The sequence below is a fragment of the Pyxicephalus adspersus genome, chromosome 8 (assembly GCF_032062135.1).
Source record: "Pyxicephalus adspersus chromosome 8, UCB_Pads_2.0, whole genome shotgun sequence".
In the NCBI taxonomy this organism is placed as follows: Eukaryota; Metazoa; Chordata; class Amphibia; order Anura; family Pyxicephalidae; genus Pyxicephalus; species Pyxicephalus adspersus.
In genome coordinates, this window is record NC_092865.1 from 37,044,972 (window position 1) to 37,056,349 (window position 11,378).

The window sequence follows — 11,378 nt, forward strand, 5'->3', positions numbered from 1 at the left end:
TTTATTATAAATATATTTATTGTTATTTTTCATTTATTTATTTATGGCTACCTTTAAATGAATACATTGGTTGTATATACTTTTTCTGGATATTTTATTATGCTTTTATTACTATTTATTCGCTATTCATTTAAATTTTACTATTGCTATTTTATTCTATATTTCTTGATATAAGCTTGATAGATAATACATTATAAAGCACATAAAGATATTGGTAATCCTTGATAACGTATATGATTTCTATGTCAACTTCTGTCACACTGCCTTAACTGTGCATTCAAAGCATGTTTATGATATTTAGTATGACTGTAATGTGATGTTCTGTTATCAATTACATATATTGCATAATTACAGTTTGCCGACATCTGTGAATATACACTTACTGTAATTTAAAAGCTTAAATCCCTATTTGACTGTTCAAGTACCCAGAATAACATTTCGGTGCACTTTACTAGCAAAGCAGAAGAATGGTGGGCATGCAAATATATCTGAGGATGCATTAATAAATTGTGGAGATGCATCATATCACGGAGGATTATTAATATACATCATCAGTTAATGTTCAGAGTTAGCCTACATTAAGATTAAAATGAAAATAAATAAATATGCAAATGGATGAAATAAAAATATTAATTATTCTAAAATCACAAGTCCTATTTATTCATTTGAATTTTCCAGGCATACAGGTCTGCAGCAATCATATTCATGCGTTTGGTTCTTAGCTTTGTGATTGTTGTCAATGACACACAGCAGATTTTAGTGCCTTGTCTGCAGGAAAAAAAATACAATGTATACTGAAATTTCAGTTTTCGGCACTGTAGTTTCAAGTTTTTTTAGTCTTGATCTGTTAACATTGTATAGGGATATTTATGGTGTAATGCATCACTATATTTACTAGACCAAAATGAAGGAAAAAACTAAATTGTTAGGGTTTACATTTACACAAAGATCTTACACATACACAAGACATACACATGCTTTATAAATATACCCCAAGGTGCTCATGTTTAAATGTGGAGGTTAGTTTGGGGGTGATTGTCAGTGATAATATCAGCTGGTAGTTCAAGTTTAGGAGATGATCATCCGAGGACTTCATACATTTGTCACTAAAATAAACTACTAAATTAAGACTATTTACAGTGTCAAAGTTTTTTTTTTTTAAATTGAAATCAACATGCGTGTATTTGCTCCAATGTGGATAGGTGTTCCTGGGCCTGAAAAGTAACAAGTCATGTGCACAGTGCAAATAATTTTTTTTTATTCCAAGAAAAACATTCCTAAAATGTGATGAACAAATGAGGTAGAGCTCAGGTAATTAAACTATGTGCACTACGCAGGTCACGTGAGCCACAGTTCGCTGGAAGATCTGCCTTTTTTTCACACCATAGATGAATACATTCATAGGGAAATGGAGACTGGCAATAAAAATCCCGTGTGTTTGATATACCCTAAGAGACATTTATTCTTGACCCTCAAAGTTTAATGTGAGTGAACAGCTATAAAATCAACAGCTGCTGATTTATAGAGTAATAGGGCAATGCTTTAGAGCTGTGGTCAGCTGGCCTTGTGACACCTTACTGCCTTCAGTACCCAAATGCCTGATCTTTTCCCTGCATGATAGCATACCACTATACAGAGATAAGAAGAAACACTTATCAGTGTTTGCCTCTAATTCTAGCACTTTTATCACAATCAGTCTATGTTTCTAGGGTAAAGAAAGGAAGGAATCTAAAGCATTTTCTCTTTTCTTTGTGGGTTTTGTCTCAGCAAGTTTGACTTCCCACATAACACATACCAGCTTCTTCCTCCCTCATATGTACCATCAATTCTATTGGGGACATGGCTGAATAAAAGTTTACAGTTTATCCTTTAGAAATATTATGTGAATGTTGCATTTCAACTACATAGGCATTACAACAGTAAGCAAACCTGTAAACTTAAAGCTGAAAAACAGCAAATAAAGCTATTTTGGATTTAAAATAAAGATTTTAGACACGACTATTGCACAGTGTGTTTGCCCTAATGTCACAATTTTCCAGAATAGCTGCACCTAGACTTTTAGGCTGTACAGCAGTGTACATGGGCTAGCAATCAACATCCTGACAGAAGGAGAAAGCTGAGTGAATAAAAGAATGACTTTTTTAATGTCCATTGAGACAGCATAGGGTATCATCATGTCTTTGTGCAGTGCTATAAACTGCAGAGATCACTTAAATGGCTGTGCCACTAGGCAGGTAACCAGAGTACAAATTAGGTAGGCAGGTAGGATATTTCCATATACGTATGTCAGCTCTGTATATAGCTGTTTGACTGATTTTAATGTATTTATCCATCATTATGGGCAAACTACCTGGTACAATTTACTTTACATTATGTTATTTAGGTCAGTTTAATTACAATTAATAATGATTATGAACAATGTAAAACATTCAGCTGTAATTATATATGTATGTAATGATACATTTATAAAGGCCTGTAACCTTTCTGGTTTTGAAATGCTACTAATAGTCCAAAGCATGGAGCAATTGGTAAATTTGTTGCTTCAGTCAATAATATGGATAACCAATGGTCATGATGTATAAGCGGTATGATGATCTTATTTGCCAGTGAATGATGTCTTGTTGTGATAATAAATGTTGCTCTTTTAAAAATCCATAGGTATCTTAGCAGCTTTCAGGAGCTAAGATAAGAACTCCAGTTTGGATAGTGTAGTAGAGAGTCAGACCCTCAGTAAGAATGTTTCAGAAGTTACACACAAGGGTAAATCCTCTAAAAGATCATGTGAAGATGGTGCTCATGTCCAGCAAAGACAACTGAGTAGGGGAGAGAGTGAGCGGGGTCAGGAGAAGGACCCTGCTTGGGGGGGGGCCCACCGGCCAGAGCCACGGACCATGACTTCTGGAGACACCGCAGACTGAGGGAGGTGGCTGGGTTGTGTCTCTGGACACAACCCACCCGCTCAGACCTGCGATGGAAGATTGGGTGGATTCTTGCATCATGACGTCACTATGGGGGAAGTTTCTTCCCCTTTGAGTAACACACGGCTCCCCGTGCATGCGTGGTCCAGAGCTTGTAAGTTTAGTGGTCCGTAGGTCCGGAAAGGTTGGTGACCACTGGTATAAGGAACCTTGGTGGCCACACAGTCTGAACTTTCTTCCACTCTTCTTCTCCAGTACATGGGGGTGGGGGTATTAGAAGTTTACAGTGAAGGACGCTGTATTTCTGGCAAGGTCAAAAGGTCTTCTTTCCTAAAATGTTTTTACCCTTTAAAATAAAAACGAATGTACTCACCTTATCTAAGGACATATAAACTGCAACATATCAAATACTTGTTACTGTGTTTAAAAATTCTTCATTTTGGAATAAAGCCAATTGATCAGGGATGATTAGTAGCAATACATTAATTATAAATCTAATATTTTTTTTTTTTTTTTTACATTTAATCTAATAGCTGGTTGTGCAGTATGTTGATTCCTATAGCCAATGTTTAGGGTTGTTTTACCAATGTGGGGGCTAGTGTAAGCAAACTCACAATTCATTTTCATTGATGCTTGTATTGGCATTAGAGCCTCAGTATATCTTTATTATAGGTTCACACCATGTGATTAGGAAGCAGATGGCTGCAGGACCTGCTATGTACAAATCATAGAAAGGTGTCTTCTATTTTACTCCCCCACCCTTTGTAAAGTCCACTTAATCTGCTAGAAAGCAAATGACTAGGTAGGCTCCGGCAACAAAATTAGCAGCAGAATACATGTACTTAAGAGATCAGGAAGTAGTAATGTAGCATCACTAAGAGGAGATATTTATCCAAAAAGTGTATTTCACAAATTACTGGTTAAAAGAAAGCTTTAAAAACAAAATATTGTGCCTTGTTCCCTCCGGTCTCTGACTTCAATACATTTCAAGTAAAAGACGTGTTCAGAAAGCAATTTTGCAAAGAAATCAGAAAAGATGTGTACATTTTTTTTGGGTATGACTGAAAAATACTGAAACTGTTAAATCAGCAAGGGTGTCAGGAAACTAACTTTTTCAGAGGCAGAGGTCAGCAAAGCAGAAGCAATAGCAATGCATGTTCCCTGAGTACAGTTACAGTTAAAGCAGAACTAATAGACTAAAGCAAAATCATTGGCAGCAGGTATTCTTTTATTGCAGAATAAATTATTTTTATTATTTAACAGTATTTATATAGCGTCAACATATTACGCAGTGCTGTATGTGCCTATGTATCCCTCTTCTGCAGCTAAAGCTTCTTGCCTGCCAGTATTGTTCTTAAAGTACACTGCACATCTAATCTGGCCTGTAAAAGTGGAACTAAAGTTGCCCTTTAAATATTGGCAATCAGGCAGGGCTGTATTGCAGAAAGGGACAGGTGATGTCCCTTCTGCGAAAAGTATTCCTAACTGTGGAACCATCAAAATTGCTGAGCTGTGCATGCAGTTACACTTACCATCACCACTTTGCGACAGAATAGGTAAAAAGTGATCATAGCAGGGTATACTTTTGTTTTAAGATGATCAAACACTCTGTACCTAGAAGAAAGCTGTACAAAGATGTCAGTGGTGGTAACGGAGTGATGAGGGAAATCTAAGGTTTAAAATCACAAGTAAAAGGTGCTCAGGTAGGTCTGTATTAATACAAAGATGATGTTGTACTTGCACATCATGGCAAAAGCCTTGAGCACTGGAAACAGAGTTTATTTCCACATTAGGTGGTATTCACTAGCAGGCCATAAACTTTAATAATGACAAAATGAAAATACATTACCAGGAGGTTATGTCCAAACTTTGATTGTTTTATATAAAAGTTTAGAAGAAGTTTTTTTTTAGAAGAAAGATTGGAAAAGTTTAGAATAGAGCTGTTCTGAAGTTCGAAACCCTACCACCTCTAGTCTTTGGTAAAACTTACATACCTAATAGCTTGTCAGTGGTCATTTTTGTTGCTTGACCGATCATGAATATGAAATCCCCTCAGATTTTTAGGAATCACTGCCTGTCTGTGATTGAATCTGTCTATGATGGCAATAATAGGTAACAAGACTCCTCAGGATGGGAAATAGGCTTAGCTGCCTTGTTAACCCAGCATCAATGTCTTGGGAATTGCACCGGCAATATTAAACATGTTTACTGCCTGTGCTAGAGGAAGTGTGAGTTAGAAATCTGCCATTACCTTCTGTAAATTTAAGAAAGTAAATACAAAATACGTGCTGATAAAGTTCTAAAGTTTGTGATAAGAAACATCAAGTCACTGCGGGAATTATAATCAAATCATACTGCATATCTAAAAAAACTCTGATGAGATCAGGAACCAGTAGGTTGCTTCTTTTTAAGATTCCAAAGCAGATTTAAAAACTGAACTGAAAACCGCTGTTTAGCTGGAGATAGAAAAGATTTTACCTTTTTAGGACATTTATTAATGAGGGTTCTAACTACAACTGAAAGTCTCAAAAAATTACAATCATCTATTTAAGATCTGATTGGCTAGGTTGAAGCTTTAGGATGTTCACCAGAAAGTGTTGTGTTCATTAGAATTTTTAAATATATATTATGATTACATCCTAGACAGTTGTCAGAGACCTTTGTGTGACGGTGGCTAAGTTTATTGCATAATATTGCCACTAAAATGTTATCACTTAGGTGTCAATCTTTTAAATAATGGGAAGTGTTTTTTGCACAGCATCATTTCTTATCAACCTCTTTACAAAATAGGTTCATATTTATGGCAATATCGGCGTATGCATTCACCGGCCACTTTATTAGGTACACCTGTTCATGTGTGTGGTATATACCTATTGATCCTATCATATGGCAGCAACTCAACACATTTAGGCATTTAGCTATTATCAAGATGACCCCCTAAAATTTAAACCATCAGAATGGTGATTTATGTGACTTTAATTGTAGCATGGTTATTGGTACCAGACAGACTGGTCTGAGTATTTAATGAATTGTTGATCTGCTAGAATTTTCATGCACTATTATCTCTAGGATTTCCAGAAAATGGTCCACAAATTTGCATATATAGTGAGCGGCAGTTCTCTGGGCATGAATGTCCCAGTGCTGATCTGGCATTGATGCCAAAGGTTAGAAGAAATTGCTCAAACTGGATCGAGCTGATAGAAAGACAACAGTAGGTAAATGAACCACTCATTATGCACAAAAAGCATCTCTGAATGAAAAACACGTCAAATCCTGAAGCAGATGGGCTACACCAGCGGGAGAACATTCCAGGTGCTACCCCTGTTAGCTAATAGCAGGCACCTGAGGCTACAATTTACATGGGCTTACCAAAATTGGTCAGGAGAAGATTAGAAAATGTTGCCTGATTCTGTCTTGATTTCTGATGTGCCAGTATATGGTAGGGTCACAATCTGGCATCAACAACATAAAAGTATCCTGCCTTGTATCCATAGTTCAGGTCCGTGGTGTTATAGTGTGGAGGATATTCACCTGGTACACTTTGGACCTCCTAATTTGTTTAAATGGCACAAACATACATTAGTACAGTAGCTGACCATGTCCATATCTTTACAACCGCAATGTACCCATCTACTAGTAGCTACTTCCAGCAGGATAATGTGCTGTGTCACAAAGCTCAAATCATCTCAAACTGGTTTCTTTAATATGACAATGAGTTCTCTGTATTCAAATGACCTCCACAGTCACCAGATCTCCAAATCCAAAATACAGAATTAAGGTGGTGTCCAAGTAGGTGTACCTAATGCATAGTGCATGGTGTACCTAATAAATAAATATATTATATTAAGCTTTGGCAAGAGATTAGTCCAAGTACTTTGTGATACGTTGGACACTTTATTCAGAAAGAAATAACACCACTAAACCAAGCAAGATGAATCTTTCACTGAAGTATTTCATCACCAAAATGGCAATTTAGCTGCAGAACTGTGTCCACTTTATGTTCTCTGAATGTCTCCACTTGATTGCTATACACAGAATGAAACATGGGCAATTCTAAATAGAGAAGTTTCTTTTTATCGAGTATCTGTCCATAAACTTCCTGTGTATGGTATATCTGCATGTTAATCTAGAGCAGAGGTTTCTTCTCATTTTTCTGTACTTGGTAGACAGTACATTCATATTTCAATAAGTTATTTGAACTTTAAGTTATTTACTTTAAAGGCTACACTTTACAATAAATACATTCACAAACAAAATCCCTTTTACCTCCTAGAGAAAGTCTGAAAACAGAGACCTAAGATGTGCTCATGTTTTAGCTGACTGGCATATCCAGCACTGGGTGGCAATAATATTTTGTCTTACCCAGTCCTCCTGCAGCTTGTACTGGATATACAGTTAGGTCCATAAATATTTGGACAGAGACAACTTATTTCCAATTTTGGTTCTGTACATCACCATAATTAATTTTAAATGAAACAACTCAGATGCAGTTGACCTGCAGACTTTGAGCTTTAATTCAGTGGGTTGACCAAAAAGATTGCATAAAAATGTGAGGAACTAAAGACTTTTTATTACTCAATCACTTCATTTCGGGGGCTCAAAAGTAGTTGGACAATTGACTCAAAGGCTATTTTATGGGCTGGTGTGGGCAGTTCCTTTGTTATGTCTTTAATAATAAAGCAGATAAAAGGCCTGGATTTGGTTTGAGGGGAAGGTGGGTGCTTGTGTGTGGAAGATTTTGCTGTGAACAGACAACATGCGGTCAAAGGAGCTCTCCATGCAGGTGAAACAAGCCATCCTTAAGCTGCAAAAACAGAAAAGCCCATCCGAGAAATTGCTACAATATTAGGAGTGGAAATATCTACAGTTTGGTACATCATGAGAAAGAAACAAAGCACTGGAAAACTCAGCAACGCCAAAAGACCTGAACGTCCATGGAAGACAACAGTGGTGGATGATTGCAGAATCATTTCCATGGTGAAGAGAAACCCCTTCACAACAGCCAACCAAGTGAACAACACTCTCCAGGAAGTAGGCATATCAATATCCAAGTCTACCATAAAGAGAAGACTGCATGAAAGTAAATACAGAGGGTGCACTGCAAGGTGCAAGCCACTCATAAGCCTCAAGAATAGAAAGGCTAGATTGGACATGGCTCAAAAACATCTAAAAAAGCCAGCACAGTTCTGAAAAAACATTCTTTGGACAGATGAAACCAAGATCAACCTTTACCAGAATGATGGCAAGAACAAAGTATGGAGAAGTTGTGGAACAGCTCATGATCCAAAGCATAGCACATCATCTGTAAAACATGACGGAGGCAGTGTGATGGCTTGGGCGTGCATGGCTGCCAGTGGCACTGGTACACTAGTGTTTATCCATGATGTGACACAGGACAGAAGCAGCCGAATTAATTCTGAGGTGTTCAGAGACATACTGTCTGCTCAAATCCAGCTAAATGCAGTCACATTGATTGGGAGGTGTTTCAAAATACAGATGGACTTTTTGTTCAACCCACTGAATTAAAGCTGAAAGTCTGCAGTTCAAGTGCATCTGAGTTGTTTCATTTCAAATTAATTGTGGTAATGTACAGAACTAAAATTAGAAAAAGGTTCTCTGTCCAAATATTCATGGACCTAACTATAGTGTTCATCCTGACCCCAGACATGCAATGTATCGCCTTAATAATATACAGGTTGGTGTATTATTTTCTATGGCCAGACCTAACAGATGTAGTTTGAATTTGGACTCCAGTAGCAATGCATACCCCAAGAAAGTAAGCTGGCTAGGTAACTAAAGCTTCCTTTTGTCTGCTTCTGAGGTTTGTTACTGGGACGGATGGTTGTTGCAGGGACGGTTTTACACAAAATGACACCCTGAACGAATATAAAGTACTAATGTACAGCATACCAGCCACCTGAACCGGCCATTCTGTCCAATAAGACTCTGGGGAATTGCCCAGTTTGCCCTACCCGAATGCCAACCCTTGGTGTGTAGAATAGAGGGGTTTATTTTAGTTTAGTTAAAGCGTACCTAAACTCAGAAATTTCACTTTACATAAAAGGGGGGTAGACAACTCTTTTATTTAAAGTAAAAATTCTGTTTTAGATTTTTTTAAGCGCACCTTTAAAAAAAAGGGGTGCATCACCGCCCCCTAATGAATGGGAGCGCAAAGTCTCCTGGTATACCTACGTCACGCATCCTGGAAGGCTCTTGGGTGCTCCTTCTGAATCTCAGGCAGGCGCAGAAAGAGCCTTTTCGTGAAGAGAAAAATTTGCCGACCACATGCATGTGCAGTGAGATCAGCAGTTTTTTTTTCTACCTACATCACCCGATCTTGCGCCTGTGTCGGGTGACGTAGGCACAAGATCGGGTGATGTAGAAAAAAGAACCAGAAAGACAAGGCGAAGATGGCGTGCCGAGACGACGCGGGCCCCGATGTTTGACACCTCTGGATGGATTGGACTGCCCTGCGGGATGGTGTGTATTTTATTTGTTTTAGGCACTTTTCAGTTTAGTTCCTCTTTAACCTTTTTTCTCAACCAGCGTTCCTCCAGAAGTTGCTAAGGGTTTCTTAACAATGGCCAATTTGTGAATGTCAGGTCAGTTTACTTGATGATTTGGCTATCTGTAAGGGTGACACTCTTCTGTACATGTAAGGTGCATTCTTCCTACTGACCACCTTACCAATATACACTGAGCTGTGGATATAGTAATTATAGAAAGGCTTCCCTGAAGACCTGAAAATTATTTAAAGGGTTCCTTCATGTTAAAATGGTCAAAAAACCTTGCTTTATGCTAAACACTGAACAATTTACAGGGATTAGAATATGGTACAAATATAAAGATATAACACAAATGAGGAACTGTGTTAGAAACAATACAAAAATAAAAATATTATTCTTGTAGGAAAAAGGGTTTTTAGGAATAAAATCAAGAACTTTGGGTGATAAAGGAGTGTGGCTTCCCCCTACCTACACCCTATAGGAATGTGCAGCTCGGGGTACGATGCTGGGATAACCAGACATTCCTGAGGGTCTGAATGAACCCCCATGGGATTTACCGAACTCTGACCTGGCCATTCCAGATGGGTGAAGATCAGAGCCAGGAAGAGAAGGAAGGAGAATATTACAAAATTGTGATGAGGCAAGTAAGAATATTATATTGCTGGAGGGACATCGCCTGGGTCTTCTGCAATAATCTGCCTGATCACAAAAAGGTTTATCTCCGAGATTGCAAGCTCTTCGGGGCAGGGTCCTCCCCTCCTCCTGTGTCACTGTCTGTATTCGTCTGTTATTTGCAACCCCTATTTATTGTACAGCACTGGGTAATATGTTGGCGCTATATAAATCCTGTTTAATAATAATTTATCTTTATTATAGCCATAGACATCATAAATAATGTGGTGGTACACAGCCCAGCTGCTGGTACTGGGGATACAAAGTCATATTCCAGGTAATAGTTGTATATTTAATAATATTATTTTGTTATGTTTATTAATATACAGGAATATTATTATTATACAGATTTATTATTATTAATAATATTATACAGATATATTATTATACAGATAAATATTTTTTTTTTATTATAGATAAATTATTATTATTATTATTATACAGATATATTATTATTATACAAATAAATTTTTTTTATTATTATACATATATATTATACAGATATTTTATTATTATACAGATATACAGATAAATTATTTATTATACAGATATTTTATCAATATTCAGATAAATTATTTCTTATTATTATACAGATATATATATGTTTAGTGTTGTGTATACACAATAATAAATGCAGGACGTGCCATACTGGAGCACAATACACGGTATGTCTCCTATGTCTGACCCCGGGCAGGCTGTCTGATGCTGAGGGGAAGGCCTGCAGCCTGCGGCCTGTGAATGATTCCCCGTGCGGGCTGTGTGTGGCGCCGCTTCTGCCGGCCCCTCGTTGTCCCCCCAGCACCGGGCTCCCCTCTGCTCCCTCCGTCTTTGTCTCTCCTCAGCAGGAAGCTATGTCTCATGCCTGAGCCGGGAGATGACACCGGGGCCGCACAGGACACAGGCAGGGAGCGGCAGCAGGACGGCCCGGGGCCTCTTCGGGAAGCCGAGCTGGGTGCCGAGGTGATGCGGATAGTGGAGGCTCATGAGGCCGCCTGCCTGGTAAGTCGGGGGGAGGGGCGAAGTGTACGGGGAGTTATTTGTGTGAGGGGTTTTCTGTCCTCCATTGTACATGAATACAACCCCTGACCATCCCTGTATGTCCGGGAATATTCTGTATACAGAGGGCAAGATTCTCTGGCTACTGTGTTGTCAGAGTAACAGACGCCTGGGGACCCGATGGGGGCCCATTCACCCCAATGTGCTGTAGTACTGCATGAGGCATGTGTGGGCGCACAGGGGTGTCATTCACCCAAATACCAACATCACATTTCTGAGTTACATG

General features: G+C 38.3%; 1 protein-coding gene across 1 annotated transcript in view; it reads left to right on the top strand.

The window, feature by feature from the left end:
• The first annotated feature begins 10,743 nt into the window (after window positions 1-10,743).
• Window positions 10,744-11,378, top strand: part of C8H1orf53 (chromosome 8 C1orf53 homolog) — an 8,065-nt gene continuing 7,430 nt past the window's right edge. Inside the window, exon 1 of the mRNA XM_072420049.1 lies at window positions 10,744-11,095. Coding sequence (XP_072276150.1) covers window positions 10,835-11,095 — 261 coding nt within the window. The 5' untranslated portion in view covers window positions 10,744-10,834. The remainder of the gene's footprint in view (window positions 11,096-11,378) is intronic.